The sequence below is a fragment of the Enhydra lutris genome, unplaced genomic scaffold, assembly GCF_002288905.1.
Source record: "Enhydra lutris kenyoni isolate GAN:26980312 unplaced genomic scaffold, ASM228890v2 scaffoldscaffold35, whole genome shotgun sequence".
Taxonomy (NCBI): domain Eukaryota; kingdom Metazoa; phylum Chordata; class Mammalia; order Carnivora; family Mustelidae; genus Enhydra; species Enhydra lutris.
Genome location: NW_019154119.1, coordinates 4,799,142 through 4,825,582, shown reverse-complemented (window position 1 = coordinate 4,825,582; position 26,441 = coordinate 4,799,142). Strand labels below are relative to the sequence as shown.

At 54.9% G+C, this 26,441-nt stretch overlaps 1 protein-coding gene across 1 annotated transcript in view; it reads left to right on the top strand.

Annotated features, from left to right (window-relative positions):
• LOC111154102 (kelch like family member 29) overlaps positions 1 to 26,441 on the top strand; it is a 301,414-nt gene that overhangs the window by 145,048 nt on the left and 129,925 nt on the right. Inside the window, exon 3 of the mRNA XM_022513488.1 lies at positions 16,160 to 16,489. Coding sequence (XP_022369196.1) covers positions 16,205 to 16,489 — 285 coding nt within the window. The 5' untranslated portion in view covers positions 16,160 to 16,204. The remainder of the gene's footprint in view (positions 1 to 16,159; positions 16,490 to 26,441) is intronic.

Below are 26,441 nucleotides of genomic sequence, written 5' to 3'. Positions count from 1 at the left end.
AGGTCTTGCTAACATGTAGCTCATGCTTGGCTAGATCCAGGCTCTCGGTGACCTCAGAAAAGCCACTTTCAACTCTCTGAAGCTCTGTGTCTCCATCTATAAAATTAAGATTGCGTTAGTCACGGCAGTGTAACTGCTAAACAAGGAATCCCAAAGTGTAGCGGCTCGGTCCAGTAGATATTTGTTTCTTTTCCAAATCACAGGTTAAGGGGTGGAGGGGGGGAGAGGAGGCAGTCAGTGGGTCTGTCTGTGACCCTGACAAGAACCAAAGCTCCTCCCTTGGTGTGTCCCTGGCCCCTGGGCCTCGTCATCTCCTGCAGGGGACAGAGAAAGAGATGGTGAAGAAGGTGTAGATCTGGAGGAACCCACGTGGCTTGCACACCCTATTTGCACACTCTGGCAAGACCTAGTTACACAGCCCCAGCTGGAACCAAGCAGGACTGGGGAGTGTCGTCTCACCGTGGTCCCCAAGAAAGAGGGGGACACAGATACGGGGAGCCCCAGAGAGAGACCACCTCTCCCAGAGAGACCACAGTGAAACGTCCCTCCCTAGTCTACCCTGAGCACTGAACGTCAAATGCAAATGATCCCGCAGCACGGTGCCTGGCCCTGTAGTCCCGTAGTGTTATTTTTCTCCTCTTTCCTCTACTGGTTATTCCCTGGAGGTTTATGCAAATAGCAGACCAAGGCAAGAAATTAAATATATGTCCCTCACCTCCGATGCTACTGATTTCCTGGTTTCCTCGCAGTGTAGCATTTCATTAGCCCTTCCAGATGGGGAAAGAGCAGACAGATTAAAAGTCAGATAGTGCCTAGGAGCCTGCTTCATCGGTTTCGGGGACGGCTGGAGCTTCAAAGCTGTTTGGTATTTCCACTGCCGAAAGGCCTCCTCAGGAGCAGTTGTGTTTTAATAAATGGCAGCCTGAGTAATTTTCCTCGAAGGAATTGCGTCGTAGATGCGTCTGCTCCTGGGGGAGGGCGGGCTGTTCCTTTCCGAGTGCTCCCGGTGCTGGTGCATTATGAATACAATGCTCTGCTCGGGGCTGGAGAAGCCCATCAAGTCTCCCTACCCCTCCACCTGCCCGGCAGGCTGGGGGGGGCATGGGGGGTGCTAGACAGGGACAAGGGGTGGGAGCTGGGCTGGGTCATGTCGGGGGCTTCATCCTCAATCCAGCATCGCTCCATCTGTGGTGGGGAGGGGACAGCAGAGGCCCACGCTGACGTGGGGTGGTGGGAGTCACACATTCATTCATTTGTTCATTGTTGACTGAGCGCTCACGTGAGGCCAGGCACTGTCTGAGCCGAGATACAGCGGTGACCAGAACTGGTGGTCAGAGAGCAGTGACTAAGAGCCACGCTGCCCGGGGTGGGAATCCGGATTCTTCCACTCCCGAGCCGGATGACTTTGGGCAGGTTGTTTGACGTGTCTGTGCCACCGATTCCTCATTGGGAAAACGGAGAGAGCCATCATCACAGTGGAGTGTTGTGCGGATTAAATGCATTGAAACGTATAAAGCCCTGCCTTTACAGAACTTGTATTTCAGTGTGAGGGGGACAGAGAAATCTAAGTAAACTGTGTCGTCTGAGGGAAGGATTAAGAGCAATCAAAAAAGAAAATGAGGGAAGAGCTGGTCACTTTAAAATAAGATGATCGGAGAAAGTCACTGAGAAGGTAAGGTGTGAGAAGAGACCTGGAGGAGATGAGAGCACTAGCCTTGAGCATACTGGGGAAGGGTGGGGCAGGCAGAGGGAGCAGCAGGTACAAAGGTCCTGAGGTAGGAGGGGGCCTAAGCTGCTGGACAAGATGCAAGGAGGACCGTGTGCTAGGGCTGCGTTGTTGAAGGAGAGACGGAGTGAGAGAGGGAAGTGGGCACGAGGGCCTCGCGGACCTTGTAAGGCTTTGGCTTTTTCTCAAGGTGACATGGGAGCCACGACAAGGATTTGGTTGAAGAGGTATATGGTCTGACTTGCATTTTATCGGGGTCGCTCGGGCTGCTGCGTGGAGAATACGCTAAATGAAGGCAGGGAAGTTCAGAGACTCCAACAGAACCCAGGTGAGAGATAATGGAGGTTCATACCAGGGGGGCCCGGAGAGAGGTGGAGAGAGATGGAGAGAACAGCCGTCAGTCAGGGCAGCTGCACCTCTAAGAAGCATCAGGAGTTTGAGGTGAAGGTCTGCACGGCTGCAGCTATCAAGGAGTCCAGGATCAGAAGGGAAGTGGAAAAAGCCCGGCCTTAAAGCCAGAGATAAGAGCAAGTACCTAATCTGGGGGCCTCAGTTCCCCCCTCCTTAAAATGGAGACCATGCTAGGACTCCCATAGCTTAAGGGACTTGCGAGTGACAGGCGTGCTGGAGGTGCTCCGTAAATGCTCCTTGCCTTTCCTCCTTACTGTCCCCTTGCAGCTTGGTGAGGAAGGCTCAGCATAACAGAGAGGAGTCCGCAGGTCAGGAGGCCAAGGCAAGCGAAGGCTCAGGTGTGGGGAGTGAGGGGGGCACCCCCTCAAGCCCATGCAAGCAAAGGGCGTGTTGGCATCTCTGTCTCTCTGACTTCGTGATGCCTTCACCAGGCACTTCCCATAGGGCCCCGGGGGTTGCGGGGTGGGCACGCCCTACCTGCTGCTCCTGGGGACAGTCATTTCCTGGGCAGCCAGGGAAGGGGCCCCAGGCCAGTCCTCTTCTCTGGCGTGGGTAATACTGAGCTCCTTTCATTCTGGTCCCGGAAGTCGGCCCCGATGGTGCCAGGCTGGCTTTTGACGCCAGAGTCCCCCAGGCCCAGGCAGGGACTCCCTTTCTACCCCTATCCCCCCACCCCCGTATCCAAGCCCAGACCTCTGTAGCATCCTTTGTTGAACTCCAGACACTGGGGTGTCAGCCCTGCCCTGGGTGCCTGCTGCAGGCTTGTCACTTGTAAATGGGCTGCTTGTCCCTGCAGCCTGGACTGGGCTGAGCTGAGAACAGATGGGCGTCTCACTCCCTCTCCTGGGGCTGCTGCAGCTGAGATCTGGCCTGTAGACAGCTGTCCAGCACCCATTCAGTGGCCCTGACTCTGTCATCCCCAATTATCCTCAGGCTGCCCACTCCCTTGTCCTCAGTAGACCCTGGGCCTGAGCTCTGTGCAGCCAGCATCTACACGAATGTGTCTGTGGGCCAAGGATATGACTGATGGATGTAAGTAGGGTTTCTGCCCAGACAACCAGTGGGGAAGCGCCCATCCTGTGTGTTTTCAGAGTTTAGTGCGTGATTGGGTACATGGGACTCTGCAGAGCAAGGGCTAGTAGGCAGCATGGCCAAAGGATGAAGTAGCAGAATAACCTGACATCATCAGGAAGGCTTCCTGGAGGAGGCAAATATTGAACTAGAGAAGGATTGAATCATCTGTAGCAAGATGTTAAATTAGATGGTTTCTGTTGTCTTAGAGACTCAAACAAGGTTCAAGGCAGAGCATAAAACATGCCCTGTATCATCACATTAAAAACAGGAACTGGATAGCCCCAGGCCCCCTCCATCCCTCCCCCAAACCCTATATTAGGAAGGTCTTGAGAATGCAGGAGAGAACACCCCTGAGTGGAGCTGTGCTAGGAAGGGTGCTGAGGCTTTTACCTTCCTCCTGGGGAGATGCCCTCCATGCACCCCCCGCCCCCGCCCTCCAACATCAACTCAAGGCAATCCTCCTGGTGCTTCCCTGAGCCTGCAACACTGGGGACGGTATGCCCTGGGTTCCCTCAAGCTGGGAGCACTGAGGCTGTGCCTGACTCTGCAGGACCAGAGTTGATCTTGACCATAGTTGGTCAAAGAGATGTCATGGTCACGCTTCCAGAGTGTACACTGCAACAGGGAGCCAGACTGGAGCCGTCTTGGAAGACCCCCACCCCAGAGGATAACCCGCCAGGGTTCTGGTCATTGGCGCTCTGCAGGAAGGACCCTCGCAGGGCGCAGAGGCCACCAGGGGGCCCATAGGCAAAAGAGTCACCTCTAAAGGTGGGTGGTGCTCCCATCACACCTTGCCCTTGTCCACTTGGCCTCTCTCCTGGCCACTCAGGGAAGCCGGGAGCTAGTTCGTGAATAGGAAGGAGGCGAGACCTGGAGCGCATCACACACCCCTGCCCACTACCGGATCCTGAGCCTGGGTGAGCGAGGGGAGGTTCTGTGGATTGGACACGAGGTCAGAGATCCAGGAAAGCTTGGATTCAGCTGTGGAGGGAGGCAAGGATGGGACTGCTTTCAGAGTTGCCTTTGCCAGTGACTAGCTGTGTGGCTGCTAGGTCACTGAAACCCGTTTGCTACTTAAACGTCCCCCTGCCTCGCTTTGGTTCCGCCATCCCAGGTTTCTCGTGAGGACTGGGAGAGCTGGTGTGCAGACAACCCCACGGGGTACCAGGCACACGGGACATGCTCAGAACCGACAGCCCTCGGTAGCAGACATCCTAACGGCAGCAGTAATAATAACGGAAGTCGTACCCAAAAGTGTCCCCCCCCACCCCCGCCGAACAAAGCTGTTTGGGTCCATCAGAGTAGATTTAAAGGAAGAAAGTGGGAGAAAAAGAAATCTGTTTGCTGTTGATATCCCACTGAGTTCAGCTTGTTTAACAAACCTGCTACACAGCTATCATTTCATGGGATCTAGAATGAGAAGAGAGGCGTGCTGAGTGCCAGAGGAAGCCTGGGTCAGCTATGCCTGCTGTCCGGGCCTACTGGGAGGACTTCTGGGAAGAGGGGGCACAGAGTAGAGGTGGAGATACTCCATAGGAGATGAGATGGGTCTGAACGTGCTGGTGTGTGGTCACATCCTTCTTGCTCACACCCCTGCCCTCGGGACAGTTGGGCTCAGTAAATGTCGGAGGGCCCCAGCAATATGCCCGGCCCAGCAACGAGAGGAGGAGGAGGCAGGCTCTGCCTCAGCATGGACCCTGGGGAAGGGCAGCCTGGCACAGAGCCCCAGATGCCCAGCAAGGAGTGTGCCCCAGGAGCAAATAGCACACGTTATAGTTTAAGCCCCTGAGATCTGGGGCCATCATCCTAGCATGACCCACCTCTCCAGGCCGGTGCGACCACAGTTTGTTCTAAGTGGCCTGAATAGATAACTGACCCTGAAAGCATCTTCTCTGAGCCGTGTGACCCCTCTTTGCCCAGGGCATGGCAGGTCTGGATTCTAGTCTGTCCCTGCCCTAACACTCTGTGCCTCGGTTCCACTATCGTCAAGGGGGCTGGCCGACCCCAGAGCTTCTGTGAGAGTTTAGTACAGTGGGGATGGGGCAGTCTTCAGGGACCTGGGAGCTAGGAGACAGCCGGCAGGCATTCTATATTCACCGGCTTCCCGGCTTTGGGCCCTGAGGATCACAGCGAAGGGCAAAAGCAGGGTCAGGTGTAGGACAAACCCAAGCCAGTTCTGGGGGAGACCCCAGAGGCAACATGGTGGTGCTTGCTGCTGGCGTGCAGGGGGCCAGTGGTCCCACACTGCCCAACAGAGGTGGAGGTGGCAGCCTGGAAGCCAAGTGTCCCTGCTTGGCTAATCTAAAAATAAACAGAAAGGCAACAAAAATCTATGTTTCAATTACTGCAAACAAGCTGTTCAAACAGCCAGCTCTGCACTGGAGATGTGAACTTGTCAACAGAGGCTGCCTCGTTTGCATGCTTGGATGGTGATAGAACACACAACCTCACAACAGGCTGCCCTCTGGTCTGGGTGGGTTTGTTTTGTTTTGTTTTGTTTTTAATTAAATTAAATTAAATTAAAACCACGGACATAGAATAAAGACGGTTGAAAATCAGAAGCAAGAATATCAAGATAGGGTAGCAGCTCCCAAAACGAGGACCCTAGAGGCTCTGAGGTCTTGAGACAAGCCTGGCCCTCAGTAGAGAGGTCAGCATTAGTGTGGCCAAGACAAGGGCTCAGTGGTCAGAACCAGGGGACACAAACCTCTCCCGAGAGGCCCCCGACACTCCTCCCCTCCCCTGCTGATCCCAGGAGGCACCCCCAGGGAGCAGCACCGGCCTTAGGGTGCCCCTCTCTGTCGAGGAGAGGTATGTTCGAGCCCGCGGCTGGGGTGAGAGGAGCAGGCCGGATGCTGGCCTGCAGGGCTGGCGTTTCCATCCTAGGCCACGGCTGTATTTATTTCCTCCCCCACATGCCCGCCCTCACGCTGTCGTAGCTCCAATGCAGTCTGCTCTCAGGAATGAATGGAGCCCCGGGAAGCTGAACTATCCTGACCGACCCTGCCTGGGCTGCAGGGCCATCCCGACCGACCCTGCTTACGGCAGCCTCGACAGGCCGCCCCCTCCCCGGAGCCCCGGCATGTTCCATGTGTTCATGCCACTCTGTTTTCCGACGGCGCACCCGCCACCACTGTGAGCAACCCCGCTTTCCCTGCCGGCAGGAGCCGGGCCCCATCCGCACCAGCCTTCAGGATCCTGCACGGAGCCAGGCACGAGGGGGACAGAGGCGGTCAGTATATCGGATGTGGTTCGAGGAGGATCAGGCAGAACAACGTATTAACCCGAGAGCCTGGCTAGGGGCGTTGCTCAGGAGGGAAGAGGAGGCACAGCGTCCTGACTCCTAGAAGCAGGGACGGTCGGCTACTTGGTGGCTTCCCAGGAAGGTATTCCAGACAAGCAGAAGGCCCCCAGGTCCCACCGGAGGCGGAGACGAAGGAAGCGATGTGCTGGCCCGAGAAGGTTCCACAGGTCCCACCTGCCGACGAGGCGGTCGGTTCCGCACACGCTCTGGACGGGGATGTGGATGTCCCCGGCCCTCGGAGCCATCCCGCAGCCGTCAGACGCTACTTACTCGGGGAAATAAAAGCGTGGTGGAGTCTCTCCCAAGGAAGATAATATCCTGTCACGGGCAGTGTGATCTGCCGGCCATGTGACGGCCATTCCCTAATGTTTCCAAATAGACTTTTGAATAGACTCTTGTCTAGAAGAAAGCAAATTGCAAGAGCATTTTTGGCAGCCAAATAGAGAGCGTGCGTCAGTCTCTCTTCCCTGCAACTCTTGTTGCTGGGTCTGGCTCCAAGCACCGAGTGGGATTTATTCATCGGCTCGGGTCACTGGTGAACACCATTTGCTGTGAGGAGAGATCTCGTCAAATTAGTCAATTCTGCAAGATTCGGAATAATCAGGCGTGCCTGAGAGGCGGCCTGCGAGACAGCAGAAGGCCCGCTTGGAGAAGGGAGGTGATGGCAAAGTCTAGCTCCCAGGGCTGCAGTCGTGTGTTTGCAGGGCTGTGGGAAAGCGGGCTCCAGATTTCAGGGATTCTGCTCTCCGCGGAGCCCCCAAGAATAGGGAGTCAGAGGAACAAAGATGGCTCCTGGTAATGATAATCATGGCTCATCCCCCTGTAAGTGATCAAACTGGGCCCCGCCATAGCAGCCTCATCGATCCCGATGTTTACGAGCCCCTAATTTATACACGCCTCCCTTCTTCCCCCCATTTATGCGGATATTATGTTGCCAACTGTCAGTTCCAATATCTTTTTTATTTTTCATTATCACCATTATAATGATTTACACCAGTAGCAATAGCACAAATGCCTAGTCAATTAGCCCCATGAGAAAAGACTCTGAATCATGTGCGTCTCTTCGAAAAAAAAATCACTACATCAAAACCCACAGCCAGATTTCTCAAAGCAAAGGTGCACATGGGAAGGGAGGGAAATGAGAGGCTTGTTCTTTTAATATTGTTCATCTAAAACAGGCGCTGGATACCACCTTCCCGAGGCAGAGAGATTGCTTTTTGCGTGAGCAATTGTGCCCAGAAAAGGAATCGGTGGCATTTTTCCTGAAACCTATCATCAGAAAAGCATTTTGAAACATTTGTCTTTTTAGGTCATGTAGTAAGCCCTGTAATTATGGATTATGGCTTTTCCCCAAAATACCTCTGCCCCCCAGCGCCTTCCGAGGACCATGGCGCAGTGGTGAGCGTTGCCCGGTGTCGGGAGGCCTGGGCCCTAGGGCCGACTCCGGTCCTGCTAAGAGGCGGGTCTTGGGCTGGCACATCTGGGGCTGTAACCTGTAGCTGAGTCCCCCCTGGGGATCCTATAAAAAAGGCAGATTCCTCCTCAATAGTGCTGGGACAGTGCCTGCGATTCTGCACTCCAACAAGTGCCTGGAGCAATGCTGCAGACCACAGTCCACGCTGTGGGTTAGTGGGCACAAGCCACTACCCCTGCCCTGGTCTCCTCTTCTTCTGCCTCACTCATGAAAGGCGAGTGTCAAGTGTATCCCAGCCTGCACAGCCGGGCTGTCGTGAGAAGCACAGGATGTGGTGGCTTGCCAAGAACCCAGCACAGGGAAAGGGCGGTGAGCCTATAAGGCCATACAGTTTTTGCTGTGACCGCTGCTGGACCTTTCATGCCGGGACCTCTCCCTACCCTCCCCTGAGGCCAGTCTGCCCACTGGTCTGGGGTCTGTTGGGTTGTGTCTCCCCCAAAGCTCCGGATGGGCCAAGACCTGGGAAATAAAGCAGGTGCCCAGTCTTCCCTTAAAGATAAGGATGACCCCTTAAAGCCCTCTGTTACAGAGCTGGATGCCAGCTGGGGGGAGGAAGCAGAGGTCACATCCCTGACTCCTTCTCCTCTGCAGTGCCTGGTAGAGGCTGCCTGTGGCTCCAGACCTTGGAGCTTAGCAGGTCTTGGCTGAACCTGCCAGCAACTAAAACAGAGGGCTGGAATGAGCCACTCTGGTCTGGCACTTAGGCTGGATACTCTCCACACTTGCCCTGCTGAGAGAGTGACTGATGGTAGGGGGAGGGGGGGAGGAGGGCGGGCAGGTTCACACGAGGACCCTCATGGCGGGGGGGGGCGGGGGGGGTTAAGGTAGAAGGGAAAGGTCCTTCCAGAGCAGAGAGAAAATGTGACTGTTTCCAGCCACTGGGGCTTTGGTATTTGAAGAGAAAAAAACTAACTATAAAATCATACCTCGGGTCACTCATCCTACAGAGGACGAGACAGAGGCTGCTGTTAGCCTGTGAATGTTCCAGAGCTCCCTTAGTTCCTGAGCAGATCCAAAGGATTCGAAGCAGGCCTCGGGCCCAGGCTGGCACCTCAGTGTACACCCAGTAGCCACACAGTTCATATCCCCCTCGAGGTTCTCGACACCTACACGCCCCAAGCAAAATCTCTCCCTCAGGGCCCGCGCCAGAACCGGGGTGAGCTGGGTGAGGTCAGTGTGAGGAGGCCTCACTTTGGGGGCTGAGCCAGTGTGGTGTGGAGCCTGATGCGGTCCTTCTTGCATTCTTCACGCCCAGGCACCTGTATCGCCTCACCTAGTCTCCATCCCACAGCGTGTTCTGAGCTGGGAAGAACTTGCCACTTGGGTCCAGGGGCCAACCCTGTGCCCAGAGAGCCCCAGAGAGGATACCGGGGGAGTCCCACCTTTAGGGAGCACAGCCTTGCAGGAGCAGCAGTCCCGTGGGAGGAAGAGCACGCCAGGCCATCACTGGGTCCTAGGCCTGCGTCTGAGCTCCAGGAAGAGAGGGCTGGGTGGACACTGCCTCCTGCAGCCTCGGCCAGAAGCAAGTCTTCTGAGTTAGTGGGGTTTCGACTGGGCTGGGGGTCAGTGGGAGCTGAAGCAACCCCAGGAAGCAGGGGGGCCTGTCCGAGGGGCACCCCAGCTCCCGCCAGCATCCACGCCAAGTCACAGCCGGGCCGGCTTCTCCAGCGCCTGGAGCCTGCCTTTGTGTTGCATTTGCCAATGGTCTTCCTGCTGCTATTTATTATTTTGCTTCAGAAGAAAGGCTAAAAGATGCAGAGAGGGAAAAGAAAATAAGAAAGATGGGCACGGCCTGTTCAACCGACTTGGTAGCACGTCTCCTCCAAATGAGGCAATCATACATTTTCCAATCGGGCTGGACAGGCCGTGGCTCATTCCTCAGCTCCCTGTCTGGAGGCAGTGCGGGCTCCCCTACCTTCTGTGGATTAATCACGCCTTCAGGGCCCTCACAGCCAGCGGCCGCGCATGCATGTGCCTTCATGACATGAGCAAGAGGGGTCATTAGCCACCTGCGCTCCTGGCTACAGCATGTGCACAGGGGCCCGGCAATGTGTGTGGCGACGACCGGCCTCCCGAGCACATCACAGGTGTCCCTGGGTGCAGAGCATCGCCGTCCTGATGTGTGCTCTGGTGTGCACAGTGGCCCCGTGCCCCAGACTGGCTGGAAAGCACTGGGGACTATGGCGCATGCACCTCTGGATTAGTTACTCATGAATTATTCACGGGGAGGAGAACCTCCAGGGCAGGGCTGCTGATCTGGGACCCAGTAAGTGTCCAGGAGACTGACAGAGACACAGCGGAGGCACTGGGACTGAGCCTGGGGGTCCTCAGGCTATCCCAGGCTACACCCAGACTATCGTCAGGCCCTGGATGGCCCAGGCCTTCTGTAAACCTGGGCCTGAGTCTGTCACAGCACCCTGAGGTGCTGGGAAAAGGCAATCTGACGAGGCAGGCCCTGAGGTTCCTGATACAAGCTCCCCCAGGTCACAGGTATTCAGCTGAGGATGACCTTTGTCCCACCCAAGTCTGTTCTCTCCCAGGGGCTCTGGAAGGCAGAGCATCCTCCAGGGTCCCACGCACCCAGCATGGGGTTCTCGGGGAGTCCGTGGCTGTGTGTTTCAAACACCAGAACACACACAGCTTCATGGTTGGCAGTCTCCTTCGTCCTCATCCTGGAAAACTGGTTCCTGTTGGCCTACCTTTTTCCACCCTGTAGCTTTCAGGTCCCATCATTGCCCAGTAACAGGGCTCTTTGGCCCGTGCAGAGGGCTCACAGGAGTCATGCTGGATTCTCATGGTCCAGGGGGCAGTAGGGCTGTCCCACCCTACTCTCCAGATAAACAACTTGAGGCAACCCTGAGTTTTTGGAACGAGTAAAGGGTAGTACTGAGGTTCACACTCAGCCCTCTTGACCCCCGACTCGGCTCTCTTTCCACTCCTGGGGACCCAGGTCTGGGTCCTGGAGTGGCCACCCAGAGGTCTGGGCTTACAGAGCAGACAGGACATTCCCAGAACTCAGACACCAGCAGCCAGGGGGTTGCGGCCTCACCAAGCAGGGCAGGGAGTGTGGGCCCCTTTGCAGAGAGGCTCTGAAACCCAGGAACTCAGTGACCAGACTGAATGATGGCCAGAGAGGTGGCCCAATACTGGGGCCTGGTTGGGTTTCAGGATCCTATTGGATCAGGAGCAGAAGAGGGTCCAGCTCTGTGGGGTTCCCAGAGCCTGAACTGGGCCTTAATCCAGGCATAGGGTGGAGCCCCAGTTTCTGGCAGGGAAGGATGCACAGGGTAGGCTCCATAGCCCCAGACTATTTCTTATAGGATTCCAAAGTCCCGATGAAAAAGACGTTCATTGCACATTACCCTTTCTATCATTCTAGAGGTAATCTTAAGCGTGTTTTAGAAAATGTAAAAACAAAATAAACACCACCTAAAACTTTGGATCAAATTCTTAGACAGTTTCTTCTAAGCAGAAGATGGCTCCTTTTCAGAGGGTGTGCAAAACCGGAAAAAGGGAAGCTGTGGCTCGGAGTAGAAGTCGGGCATGGTTCAGATCTGGGCATCAGCAGCGCAGAAAGCAGTGTGATGGGGAGCTTAGGGATCTAGGGATGGGTGGTGAGAGGATGGTTCGGAACAGGAGCTAGAAGTACACCCAACACTCAGAGAAATGGCTCTGCTCAGACTCCCCTCCGTGTCTCAGTGGAGGGCCCTGTGCCAGGCTCCTCCAGCTCACCGGCAGCCTGCCGGGAGAAGGTGCTCACCTCGACAAGGGAGCACATCTGTGTGTCTTGTCTGTAATTGCTTGACCTGTCTTGTCTGAGGCGCCCTGTCCACGCAGGGGGCTCCGCCCGCCCCGACGGGCACGTCGTGCTGCCTTCCCCCACCACCACCACCCCGGGCACACGTGTGGACACACAGGACCTTTTTGACACGCTGGCTCTGTGCCCGGCAGGAAATACTAAAGTTGTCCCCGCTGGAGCTGGCGTGCTGCCAACTCACTGTGCAGCCCACGTCCTGCATTCCGTCCGAAAGGGGAAATTAAATTGAGGAATGAAGTCTAACCCACATCTGGCAGGCAAGGAGTTGACCTTTGTCTTGAATACGCTTCATGAGGCTCAAACCAGACCGTGGGGCCTCCAGCTGCCTGAGTCCCCCTTCCAGCCCCTCTCTAGTATGGTACGGAACCTGGAAGAGACACGCAGTGGGTGGGCAGTGGGGGGTGCAGGCTGCTGGGACCGTGGGGGCCGTGAAGCTCATTGCTCTACAGCAGGCGGTCCCAGAGGCAGCGAGCTGACGGGCTCTGGGACATCGGAGGCATCCTTGGCGCAAAGGAGGCCCCATTGACCTGCTCCCGAGCATGTTCTATGGGCACATCTCAAGTCTGTCCTCCTTCTCTCCATCCACACCAGCTGGAAGGAGATGATTTCCTTGACAGTATGTGAAGTTGGGTTGTTTTGTGGGAGTGTAAGTGCTGACTGAGGGTATCAGTCGGGTGGGGCTAGGCTTCAGTAACAAGTAACCTCGCAATCTCAGCGCCTTCACACGATGAAGATTTATGTCCCAATCGTGCCAAGTCCAACGCTGGTGGGGCAAGTCTCTTGCACCTCCAAGGTTTCCCTGGCAGGTGAAGGGGGCCGAGGTTAGTAGAAAATGCTCTTAAACGGCCAGGTCTGGGAATGTTCTCCATCTCCTCCCCACTCATTCTAGCTGCCTGAATTCTGATGTGTGATTCCCAACCTAACTGCAAGGGAGGCCCTGGGGAGGTCTTCCTGGTTGGAGAGAGGTCACGGTATGGTAAATCTCATGGCATTGTCTCTGCCATACTTAGAACCCAACCCAGGGAAACTGCCCTGAGGCACTGATCATTAGGAAGAGCCTTGCAGGTGAATCCTGGGAAATGGGAGCCTAAGCCGTGGTGTCCGGCCGACCCTGAACGCGCAGATTCCATTCTCCATCGGAGCCGTCCTTGGAGGCTGCAGGTGTGACCTACCAGGAAGATAGGGCACTTCCTTACCGTGGTACCTGCGTGGAATTTCCAGTGTCTGAGCTTCTCCCTTCACACAAATGTGCTTGTCTCTTCTGCACACACTCCACAATTAAGAAGAAATATTTGTTTATTCATTCAGCAAATGTGTACTGAACACCCTTCACCTGTGTTATGTGCTAAGGTTACAAAGACAAAAAGCAGGGACTGTTCTCAAGGTAGCAAATATGCCCCAATCATTAATGCTGGGGATAGTGGTGGGGGCCAGGGGCCCTCTTGCCTGATCTGGAGGAAGTGGGTCAATGCAGCCTCCTAGAAGAGTTAGTGCCTGAGCTGAGTCATAACAGACATGCAGGTCTTGGCCGTGGAAAGAGTGGGAATCCATTCCTGGCAAAGGAGCTACATGGGCTTGAACCCCAAGCTGAGAGACGGCATAATGCCTTCAGAAACTAGTAAGGTGTTGGGAATGGCCAGGCATTGCCTCTGGGGTGGGAAGAGTGAATGAATGTTGATGCTAGAATCCTCAGGTGTCTCCTGGACCACACTGAGAAGTCTGGACCTTATCCTGAAGGATAGGATTTAAAGTAGGAGAGTAAAGTATGGTGATCAGACTTGTGCTTTAAAAAAAAAAAAAAATCACAAGGTTGGGGGCACCTACGTTGTACAGTTGGTTAAGCATCTGACTCTTGGTTTCAGCTCAGGTTATGATCTCAGGGTCATGAGATCGAGCCTTGCATCAAGCTCCATGCTCAGCACAGAGTCGGCTTAAGACTCTCTCTCCGTCTCCCTCTGCCTCTCCTCCCGCCCCCTCTGGTGCACGCACTTTCTCTCTTTCTCAAATAAATAAATCTTTAAAAAATAAAAAAGTCACAAGGGCAGTTGGGTAGCGAATGGGTAAAAAGGGCAAGACTGGAGCAGAGAGACGTGGGAATAATGTATGTGGGACACAACATGTTGGGGCGGTGGATATGCAGAGGGAGGGAGGCAGACTTGAGAAGCAGTTGGGGCGACAGAGTTGAAGAACCTGCTGTTGAATATGTGGACGGAGATGAGGACATGGGCTTGCAGAGCTGACAGGACTTCCTGTCTGCAAGACGGAATTCCTGAGAATAAGGGGGCAAAAGAACAATGAGTTAATTCTGGGACATCCAGTGTTGGGGCACCTGAGAGGGGGGGCAGCCAGTATTTCAGACGGTGGGACCATGGGTGTGCTGTGCAGGAGGGACAGGAAGCCAGCAATGTAGCCTTGAGCGCCATCAGGGAAAGCGGTGACGGCTGGTGAGAGTGTCTGAGGAGAGTGTGTAGGGCGGGGAAAGAAGAGGAGGAGATAATGGAACTCCAAGGATGAGCCCAGAAAGAGTTGCTTGCCAAGGAGAACCCAACGAGGAGAGAGCGTGAGAAACCATGAGAAGAGGTTTCGAGAAAGAGAGGGAGAGATCAACCACGCCCAAGGTGAGAGAAGACAAGGCGAGAGGGACCCGTGGGATTTTACGAGCAGATCATGCGTGACCTCGGTGAGGCAGACTCCCAAGGAGTGGCCAGAGTGGAAGCCCCATCAGAGCAGGCTGTGGAGAACGGTGACGAGAGCTATTTAAGCAACTCTCTCCAGAGAAATCTGTGAGGGGGTGGTCAAAGGGGGATTCTTTTTTAATCTTTTATTATGTAATATTGAGTAGATGAAAAAATAATGTCGTGGCGTTGTGTGAGCTCTGAAGCATAATGATAAAATAAACAAGAAGCACCCCGTCCACTTTAAGAGGTCACGGTCAGCTCTGCTTGGGCGTGCTCCTGGTGCCTGGCAGGGGGAGCTGTGCCGAGGGAGGGGACAGTGGCCAGGAGGGCCCTGCAACCACACAAGGAGGACATAGGGAACAGGTCACAAGGGGTAGGTCCAGGTGCTGGCTCTGTGGTGCTAGAAGCCGACAACTAGACCTGGTGTGCAAAGACCAGAGTGACAGAAATGTTTAAAAGAGGTGGCCTATCACCCACTAGCCGGTAATTCCAGAGCCCCCCGCCCCCAGTTCCCGCCGTGATGGAGCTAAATTTGCAGGATAGGAAAATGAGCCAGGAGCTACCCCGGACCTCCAGGCGCTGGCACCCCAGACAGGAAGTGATTGCAGAATAAAAAGAGTTAAAACCGAGCTGGAGCAGTGGCCCGAGCTGAGGACGTGATGTGCAGGACAGATGCCACCCCAACCTCTGGACCACTCTACCATTGACCAGGCTCTACCATTCCCTCTCCCCTCGGCCTCAGGCTTGCTGTGGCCCCTCCGGCTGAGTTGGCCCCTCCTGTATCTTTACATCCTTCATGACCAAGATGACATTGGACGCAGGCTGGACTGGAGCAAAGCCCAGTCCTTGTGATGCAGGAGGCCATCAGTGTCCTGGTGTGTCTGGGTCTCCATGACAACACTGAGGGCCTTCCGTTCAGACACTCAGGAAGGTCTCATGGGAGATGTCTGGTTTGCAGGGAGCGTGGGGGTCTCGAGCCAGCGACTACATCATAGGGTTGTAAAGCACTTCTAACGCCCAGGGGCTTAACACCTTTTCAGACTGCAGTCCCGCATTGGGCGACAGTCTGAAGGCCAGAGATCCTGGCCCCCTTCTCCCTTCGTATGTCTCTGACGTCAGGAAAGTCGCTTATGCTCAACCTGCAACCTGGTCCATAAGCTGGGATGAGCCATGCCTGGCCAGCTCACGGCCTACTCGAAGGATACAGTGAGGTTTACGGAAAGGGTGTTGTCTGCTAGGAAAGAAGTCTACAGCTGCGGCTGCTCTCCCTGTCATAGTGTTGGGGGATCCCCAGGATCTTGCTTCCACGGTGAGGACGGTGGGATAGAATCCCAACCACAGTTAAAACGGGCACACGCATCTTTCAGGGCAGTGTGGCCCTGCGGACAGAAAGCATCACTCTTCAGCTGAGACTGGGTTCAAATCTTTTCTACTACACTTCGGTCACGTGATCCCAGACAAATCATTTATCCCCCCAACCCCACCCCCGTGACGCTGAGCTAATGATCCATGCATTGCGGGCTTGCCGTGAACATGAGATCAGCTACCATTTGAAAGCCCTTCTTTGCCACAGAGAAGGTGCTTCCTAGATGCCGACGGGCGTGGCTGCCCACCTGGCATCCTAGCAGGGCTGCCATTGGTCTAAATCGCCCTCCTCTCCGCTCTGTGCCAGCAGGTCCGGCCTCTGTTTCCCTGTGAGCAGCAGCCACGGCCCAGCAAGATGTCCCGGCATCACAGCCGCTTCGAAAGAGATTACCGGGTGGGCTGGGACCGCCGCGAGTGGAGCGCCAACGGGACGCATGGGACCACCAGCATCTGCAATGCCACGGCCGGGGCCGGTGGCGGTACAGCCAGCAGCCTCAGTGCCCGGCCCGGCCTCCTGCCGCTGCCTGTGGTGCCCTCCCGGCTGCCCACACCTGCCACAGCCCCGGCTCCCTGCACGACGGGCAGCGGCGAGGCCATCACCAGCCTCGTGGCCAGCTCTGCCTCCGCCGTCACCACCAAGGTAAGCCTGGTGGCCTCCCTGAGCAGGAGCTGGGCACGGGGCCCCTCTAACCCCGAAGGCCGGGGCCGGCTCCATGGGCTCACAGCCTGGGCCCTGGTTGCCGTGTCCTGCGGCCACCGTGTTCCCCAGGGTCTTGGCGTCCCAGGAGCTGGGCCGGCCAACCGTTGATCGTTCACATGGTTTCACGTGCTGTAAAGTGTCTGTCTGCGACTAACCTGTAAGACAAGCAGGTCTGAAGCCATTCACTGTCCTTTGCCACGTTAGTTCAGTGCGTGTAGGGATGGTGAACTCCAAGTTGGCCATAAAGATTCCCTAAATCGGTGACTTTAGACCACGCGAGTCCTTCTGGGGTGCCAGTGGCTTGGGTTTGCAAAAAAGTAGTGACCAGCAGTAAGGCATAATGGTCCTAAATCTGCCACTTACTAACTACTCCACTGAGAATTCTCCCAGCCATTGTGTCTTCCCAGTCTCAGACAATCGCATGAATCCGTGCAGTTGTCCCCCGCCTGACGGCTGGGGACACTGAGACACACCAAGTCTGTGAGAGCTGGTCCGAGGCTGCGCCTTCCCTGGGGACCCAGGCCTCGGGCCCCAGCAGTCCGCTTCAGGGCATTTGCTCCCTTCCAAAGGCAGCTCCCGCCTTGGGGGCTGTGTTCCCAACAGAGAGACTGAAATGGAAATGGCGCCAAGGCTCTTGCCTGGCTTCAGGCCAAGCTGGTCCCCCTCGCGCTGCTCAGAGCCCCTCAGGCAGCCGGAGCCCCTCAGGGACGGGCTCATGCCGGGGGTGGGGGACAGGAAGCCCCATTTATGACCGTCCTGTTTCCTTGGCTGGGCAGGGGCTCTGCAGGCCGCCCTTGCCTCCCAGCCGTCCCGGGCGGCCTCCGGGAGCCCCCTCCGAGCCGGCGCGTGTGCAGGCGTCTGCGTGTGGCCAGTGCTGGCTTCCCTGCTCACGGAAAAGTTGCGGGAGAAGCGGAAGGCGGGGGAGGCCCGGCGTGGCCATTGTGCAGTGGCCGTGGTGTGGGAAAGCCGCGCTCCAGGTGTGCTGCGCCTTTGTCTCCGTGATTTTCAAAACTCACTTTCAGCCCTGCTTCCCATTAATAACGGAGCACTGCCGGCCCAGAGCCCAGCAGAGGCCGAGACAATGGAGCTAGCGGAGGCCAGCTCAGAGCACGCTGACATCTTGCTGCAGTGCCTTATTGATTTTATTTTCCTGTTACGAAAACACCTCCCCACAGAGGTGGGGAGGGAAGGAATGTCGGACTGGGGCAGTAGGGACAGAGGGTTATTTGGGCACGACGCCCACAGACCGGCTGAACGCATTCCTCCCCTGGACGCCAGCCCTCAGGACTGGCCTGATGCGGTGACCTCTGCCTGGCCGAGCCAGCCGGCCGCCCCACTAGCCACATCTGGCAGCCGCTCAGAAAGGCCAGCTGTTGGCCATCTGGACAATGGCAGCTTCTGGAACTGACCGCCGGGGGCTCCAAGTCAGCAGAGAAGCTAGACCGGGGAGCCCACTTGATGATTTTGGCCCTCTCTGGAGGGGGGCCTTTTAAGGGATGCTGTGGGTCTGCATGCGGGACAGGGTTTGACCCTCCAGGACGGGGTGCTGGAAGGCATTTGGCAATGAGGGCCCCTCACACAGGGCTGCCCTGCCCACACAGCCCTTGCTTTGCTCCCATGCAGCTTGATAGTCAGCAACCCTCCCTGGCGGGGCCCCAAACCACAGCACATGGGGGGCAAGGAGCCCAGCCTTTGATGGAAAACAGCATCTGGAGAGGACTGCCCTGGGGGGCTGGGAGGGGAGAGGGGGCGAGAGTTCATGCCTGTGGGACAACCAGCTCCTTGGCACGTGTCCCCTCTGGAACCATCTCCAGCCCAGACCTGCAGGAGCTGGTCCAACCAAACAAAGGTGCCTGCTTCCGCCCTGGGTTTTTCGAGGTGCTCAGGAGAACAGGGTGTGCAGGGGAGAGGGAGGACAACAGCCAACCGCGGCTTCTGTCCAGGACACTGCCATTGAATTTGGGCCATGGTGCCTCTCTGCCCTCTGGCCAAGCAGCAGCCCCTGTCAGACGCCTGTCGTCCAGCCTATTTGTCGAACCCCATGCCCGCACCACATCATTGACAGGCACGCCCAAACCAATGTATCTGTGGTTTCCCTCGTCAACAGGCTGCGTCTTTACCGAGTAGCCAAGGCCTAGCTCTGGCCCTCGGGAAACACACAGGTCAGGATATGACAGGTCTTGGCATGGACGGTCTGACCAAATGACCTGAGAATGTTTCTCCCATTGAGGTTACTGGCAGAGGCAGCTTAGTGTTTTGGATGAAGACAGAATATTGCACCAGCCTGCCCGGGTTTGACTTCTGCCCTATCTCTTGCTCACTAAGCAGCCCTGGACAAGTAACATGGCCTCTCTGGGCCTTGCTTCTGTAATATAGGGATGGGTAGTAGCACCTGTCTGCCAGAGTTTTTGTGAGCCTTGTGTGAGTTCAAACATATATACAGCACTCAGAATAGAGCTGGGCCTGGCACGTGGCTGTTGTCACCCCCACCACTATTGTCACTGTCCCCCAGGAGAAGCCTAGGGCACCTTCTCTCCCCTGTAGAGAAGAGGGATCATTTCTAACCTCACCAAGAGAAAAAGGTAAGTCTTCCGATAAGAAGCAGGAGCTGGGCCCCAGGCAGGTGGAGAAAGCAAATTGTGTTTCTGAGTGGTTAGAGCTCACGTTGATCTGTGACATGGAGGCCTGACATGACCAAGGTGACATCGTGGCAGCGAGAGGAGCTGGAGGGAGGGCACCCACACCCCAAACTGACCTTGAGTCAGCATCGCCTAGTGAGTTTGATGATGGAGTGAAGGGGTTTTAAAGCCTTTTCAGCCACGGGACCCCTTCCTCCAAGGAAAGTGCGATGTGTACACACGGCCGAGACCCCACTCTGGTGGAGAGGGGCTGAGGAAGGGGGCTGCATGGGAGCCAGGAGCAGAGCCACGTGTTCCTGCTACCCTGGAGTGTGGCAATGGGGGCTTGAGCATACTGGCCTGCCTTCCTCGGTGAAGGGTCAGGTGCCACATATAGGCCAGTCCCCAATATGACTCTCAGGGACAAGTGTTAGTGCTGTCAGGCCTGAGCGACCCCCTGGGCTGGACATGGAGTGGGGTGTCACATCTCTCTGGGGGCTGGGGGTGACTGCTGACATCTTATACCATCACTACCCATGCAGAGATGGCCCGCCCCTCTCCTGCCCCGAGTCCCATGGGCCTGGTCCCCCATTCACTCTCAGTACTGGGGCAGCTTCCACCACGCTGTGGGGGACGGTCCCAGGTCCCCAGGGTAGGGAAGGCTGTCTAGGCTCCCTGCGGCTGGTGAGTGAGGTGATGACAATTTTTTCTGTCACTGCTGCCTTAGGCCTGAGTTGGTTTTTACGTTTCTTCATTTTCCTGTGGCCTGAGGATTTCTTGCTGGTCTTTGATGAAAGGCCAGTTGGACAAGCACAGATTCCAGGGCCACTGAGGCAGGGGGAGGGTGTGACCAGATGCAACACACACTCAAACGCACACACACGCACACTCACACACAAGTCCCCCGAGGCTGAGAGAGACAGAGAGACCGTGCCCTCCGGCCTATTTTGCCGGTCGGGAGAGTGAGGCCAGAGGAAAGAAGGCTTGTGGAGGGCCAGTGGTGAGTGAGGAGCGGACCACCCGGGCTGGCTCCTCTCCTGCCCGCAGGCCACCTGGCTCAGTGCGTTCTCCATGGTAACCGTTAGTGCAGCCCCGTGATGATAACTTTTCCAGCCCTTCAACCACCTACCTGACAGCAGACACGAGTCTGCAAGAAAATGGGCGGATTTCCCTCTTGGGTGAGGTGGGGAAGTACAGCCCCAAAGGTTCCGCCGATTCTACAGGGCAAAGCCGGTGAGCGCTCCAGGCTATCGCCTCAGATGGAACTGGGTTTGAATCCCACCTCTGCCTCCTCGCAGCTGACTATGTCTCTGAGTCTCACCATCTATAAAGTGGGAATAAGAATAGTATCTTCCTCATGAGGAGGTTGTGAGGATTGGATAAATCAGGATGTGTGGGAAAGCTTAGAGCGGCACCTGCTATCCATCAAACACTCCATAAAAGTCGATTTTAAAAGCTTCATCAGAGATCAGGTTGGACCAAGTGTCCAGACACATGGGGTAAAACCAGCCTCCTGGAGGCTGGTGCTGGTGGGAGCCCTCCGTGGACCATCTCCTCCCCTGACTGGAGAGGCCTGAGGACGCCGAGCCCGGCATGGCTCCTCTGGGCTGCAGAGAGGCCTGAGGATGCCGGCCCAGCATGGCTCCTCTGGGCTGCAGACCGTCCAGCCCCCCCGGAGAGGGTGGCCCCGAGGAGCAGAAATGAGGCTCCGAGGCCAGGCCTGTTGGCGGGGTGGAGGGGAAGCCCGGCTGCCCCGCAGTTCCTGCTGCGTGAAATTTAAATTATTCTTGGCAAACCTGCCTGACAGATGAAACAGAAAAGGGACGGCTTCATAAAATGCAATTTTGTTCTTGAAAGAATGGATTTTGCAGAATCCTGGCTGATGTCTGTGAAATGTGTCGGGGGCTTTTTTTCCTTGTGGTCAGGAGCATTCATGCTGAAACATTCCCGTCGTTCCTCAGAGCGAAGCCCTTGAAAATAAATCTGGGCTGGAGAGAGAGAGACTTAGCTGGTGTCGGGGGCCCGAGGAAAACCAAAAGGGGGTGTGAAATCTGTAGGCTCCGTCCTCGGAGCACCAAACAACCCAGACTTTTTTTTTTTTTTTTCTTTTTTTTTTTACTTTTATGAGCATCTGGGGCTTTCAGGGTGGATATTTGTCATCAGAGAGACAGCACTGGCCACAGTGTCTTTCCCCATCCACTCTACGCTGTGTGGAGAGCTGCCCCTCCTGGGGGAGAGGAGCTGGGATTTCCGTGGGGAATCGTGTGAAGGACCCTGAGGCCCCACCCGGCGGGCCCCTCCCCCTCGTGTGGTTCCGCGAATCCGTGAATGGATAAGGGATGCTTTGCACAGTTAAGGAATGAGAAGGAAACCTCCCTTTCCTCTTGCATTACACTGAAAATCAAAGGCTGCTGAGTGGGTTCGGTTGGGAGAATCACTCAAGTCCCTTTTGTGATGCATTTCCAGACTGTGCGTGATGTTATCCAGAAGACTGTTCTTGCTCCGTGAATGAGAATGTGTGATTTCCCTTGTGATAAATGATCAGGCACTGAGGGTGCGCTGTGAGACAGCTTTTGTGCGTGTTCGTGCCGAGCTAATGGGTTTTGCCTGAACGTGGAGTTGCAGCCACGGTTTGGATTCTGTCTTCATTGACTTAAAACCCATCTGTCAGTCATGAAACATGTACCATTGAAAAATGCCATGACTTCCAAAGCACCCGTTTCCGAACCTGCCGTGTGGGGAGGGAAGACCTGAAGGGCTTGAGCTTCAGATCTGTGACCGAGGGGGCAAAAAGAGGGGAGAAGACTCTGTCTTCGTCCGCATTTGTAAGGCGTGAGCCACAGGCTGGGTTCCAGAAGAAAGCTTCCAGGAGAGCCCATTGACTAGAGCTAGATGTGTAGGTAAGTTAGCTTTTGCTCCGGAAAAATCGTCCGAAAACGTAGTGGCTTACTCCTTCACAGTTCTGCTGAGCCGGCCGCCCGTTCTGGTCCAGGCTGGCTCCCTCATCCGTCTGTGGTCAACTGCTCGTCGGCTGAGGCCACCTGATCTAGAACAGCCTTGATCCCACATCTCTGCTTTGCAGACTGCCAGCCCGTGGGTATCCGTTCTTCTCCGTGGGGCCTGCCGTCCCCCCTACGGCTACCTCGGGCTTGCTCACACGGTGCTCTCGGGCTTCCCAGATCAGCAAGCAGGCAAGGCTCAAAGGCTTCTGTAACCTCTGCTTGAGGCACATTGGCTAAAATCCCACTGGCCACAGAAGTCTCCTGGCCAAGCCACATTCAAGGAGTGGGCAAAGAGACCCTGCTTCTTGATTGACGGTGTTATAACACCGCATTGCAGAAGGGCGGGCATATAGGGACGAGAGGATTTGTGGTCATTTTTGCAACATACCCCCAGGATTTCCAGCACACTTGCTTAAACCAAGGCTCACATGCCTCTGGCAGAAAGGATAGGGTCGATCTGCTACCATCCTCTGCATGGCCTCATGTGGGAAATCAGGGGCCCACACGACACGTGCACACCAGGGTTACACACCTCCCGTCTACACCAGGAGCTGCCTGGTGAGGTCTGAAGGAAGGTGCAGAGCAAGGATTGTGCTGCCAGAGAGGAGAGGCAGCGGGCCCCCAGGGAACCCTGCAGGGTGCATTTACCTTGAGGACCCACTGCTGGCCAGGACATGGCCCTCACGTGACGATGTCACTGCCCCCAGAGTCGGTGGGACTGGGACACTGCTGTTCCTAGGACATCCGCACAGATACCAACCTGTGGCTCAGAATTTTAAAAATCCACCCCAAAGAGACCACCTTCATGGATTTTGGCCAGTGAATTTCTCCCGGTGGGAATCTACATGGCGATACGTTCTGACGAGCCCGGAATCAGGAAAGGAAGCCAGTTATGTGGTAGTAGCCGAAAAGTGTACAGTGCAATGGCTTTTTCTCCCTAATAGGCTAAATTCCGTGCAATTTCCCAAAAAGCCCTTGGAAAGGCCTCTTCTTAAATTAGGTTTTCTGCAAACAGCATCATTCAATATGAACATAAATCTGCTTCTTATTCACTTTTAATGGTTTTCCCTGTTTTACTTAATTACTCATGTTGCAATTAAACAATTTTTTTCCTTGCAAAAGGAAAGTATTTTAGCTACATTATGGGTTAAATAGGCTTTGGAGAACTAGCCTGGGATTCTCATCACCATTTATAACATAGTTTTTTATAGGGAAAGTATGTTCCAAAATCTAAACAGCCAAATTACAAATGAACTTTCAGAACCCAACCCGTTTGCTAACTGGGAACTGTCTGTGATGCTAAAAATAACTCAGAGAAATAAACATAAAGAGAAGAGCTGAATACCTCTCAGTGTAATTTGTTCACCGTCAGCATCTGCAGATCTTGTTTAATTTCAGGGAGGAGAATGTCCTCCAAACCCAGTCGGACCCTGTCCCTGTTTAACTCATTTTCGTGACACAGGCCTCCCAATTGGCCTGAGCCCTCTCAAAGCACAATGCCACCGAGCAGAGTCACGGTGATGTCCCCGCAGAGCTAAAGGGATGTAACCTGGCAGATTACCCGTCAGTTTCAGAAGCCATTGGCTGCCCTGCAATGAAGGCCCTGGAGGACTCTGGGCTGCTCTGGCTACCGGCTCCGCTCGTCGTGTTCATTTGCATCACGAATTTGCCTCTGTAGGACCCGTAGGCAAGAAATCTCATTTTCCTCTGGAAAATAAAGGCCTTGCATGCCCATCCACGTGCCTCTGGAGGCTGCTGGCACACGCCTTTCCTGTTGGTGGGGCGAGATCCCTGCTGTTCCAGCCACCTCTCTCCTGCCTCTTCTTGGAGATGGACAAACATGTTGGACCCTCTGGCACCATGAGGGGAGTCCTTAGGGCTGGGGATGGAGCAGAGGGCACACTGATAATAGAAGGCCTATGGTCAGCCCCTCCCTCCCTGGACGGCACCCCTGGCTGCTGGCTGCCACAGTTCCCACATGGGGTCCTCATTAGACCCAATTCTGAAGTCAAGGCATTTTGGTTAAGCATGCTAACCCCCTGCCTCTCACCCCCACACTCCTTGGTCCTTAGAGGCCCCAAAGTCCTCCCCATAGGCCACCCGTTGGGTTGTTCAGTGAGCAAGGCTCCTTGCTCTGTCCAAACAGAGCTGGGGTGCTAGAGGGAGTCCTTCACACCTGGAGGGGTGAGGAATCAAAGCCCACGGGACTCCCCTTGGCTAAGAGGCTGGTGTTGAGGAGCTGGGGAAAGCTGGAAGGATCCCAGTCACTCCTCCTCTCAGAGTTGACTTCTTTCTTTTAAAAACATGGATGTAAATGGCTGAGAGGAGCTGGGACAGAAGGATAGACTCATGAGCCCAGCTTCATCAATGGCTATCCCAGGTTGGTCTGCTTCCAGCTGGCTATAAAATGTGGGCCAAGGACTCCCACACTGAAGGCTCCTTTCCCTCATCAAGAGTGTGTTTACCCACCTCTCCCGGCACACTGGTCAGCCCTGGCCCCAGCTCTGACTTGACTGTGATCATCCCTGTGATTCTAGAACAACATCTGCCTTCAGGTTACCCTGGGGAAGCTCCTCTAGCAGCAGAGAAACCTTCTGAGTACAGGGTAGACTTTTTCTAGGCTAAAAGAAACCCACCTCAGCCCTAAACTGGCCCTGAGGATGATTTCAGACGCTTGACATACTACTTAAAGAATTCCTTCATCAGTTTAGAAGCAGCCCCTGAAGCTGGCGGGTTGGGTGAGGGGTAGGAATAGGAAGGTGGCCAAGCCCACCGATGAGTCAGGTAGCTCTCGATGTGGGAGCACAGAAGCTGGAGAACCTCTCCAGGCCTGACAAAGCAAGCTTTGAGGTCTGTCAGGGTGTTGCTGGCTGTCTACAAGAATTGCATTTCTTCCTTCCTAACAGGGTCTCAGTTCTGGTCAGGTATCCGCCACTTCTCATGCCTTGGGGAAGTTGAACCCTAGCCTCTCCCGGGATTATGATGGTTCTAAACCAGGTGTTGGTGATCCCAATCCCTTTAGCCATTGTTGGTTCAGGAAGGGTCATGTGACCCAAGTATAGCTGTGGAACAGGAGGGTAATACTGTCTGAGGATTTTGGGGGAAAGGTTTTCTTCCTTCTGAGGAAGAGTCACAAGAGAAAGGCCATCTTTCTCCCTCTGTACTGTCATGTCTGGACATGATGCCTTGAACCATCATGCTACAAACCTGAGGATGAAGCCAACACATGAGGAATAGAAAAGAAAAAAAATAAGAAAATTCCAGAAATATGGAACCAGAGCCCTAATGTGCATTCCTTCCTGCCTCCGGGCTTCTTGATTTGTGAGCCAACACATTTCCACATTGTATAAAAAATAAACAAAACACAACTGTGTCCGTTGTGTGGAATGCTCCCTAGTGACAGCGTGGGTGCCTTTGTCCATCTCCCAGACCTTGCCTGGCACATTGGTTTGCCAAAAACAGCTGCAGTGACCTTTGTGAGTGGAGTCTACCTGTTACTTATTCACTTCGGCACTCGCTGCTGTGTACAGGGATTCTGCTATCTGTTACTTCCCTGAATGCTGACACCAGAACATAGATTACTCCCGCCACACTCATGTGTTTTCCTGGGAACGTGCTTCTGGCTGAGGGAAATCCACCAACACATTGGACAGCCAAACCGTGGGTTACTTGAGAGTTCATCCATACCATTCATTTTAGCCACAACTCCCCAGACATAAGAATTCTCATGTCCCGGGGTCTTTGTACTTTGTACTTTGTACCCCACTCACTTTGCCCACCCAGAAAAAAGAAGTCCTGTTCATCCAACAACTGACAGCCTAAATGTTACTACCTCTGTGGTGGGGAGAAGAAAATGCTATTATTTCTCTTGTTCCCATAACACTTTCATTTATGTTCCTATGTAATGCCTAGAGTATAAGGTACTTACTTACCCGTCTATTCACTTGTATACTTATTAGGCAGTGAACTCCATAGGAATAGGCTCCATGTGATCCCAGCATATAGAGGTTCTCAGTAAGCATGTGAGGACAGAATGAATGAATTTATGCATATAAATTTTTACTCATTTATTTGGCCCCTATTGCTGGGACTGAGAGGATGAATGCCTTTGACTTCATCTCCACCTACATGGTAGGTGAGCCTTCAAACAATGAGTAATGTCTGTGGTTGCCCATGATGAGGATAATGAAGACGGGACTCCTAGAGGGAGCCAGAAGGAAGACTTCACGGGCTTGCAGATGGGCCCCGTGTCCTGACAATGTGGCCTGGATA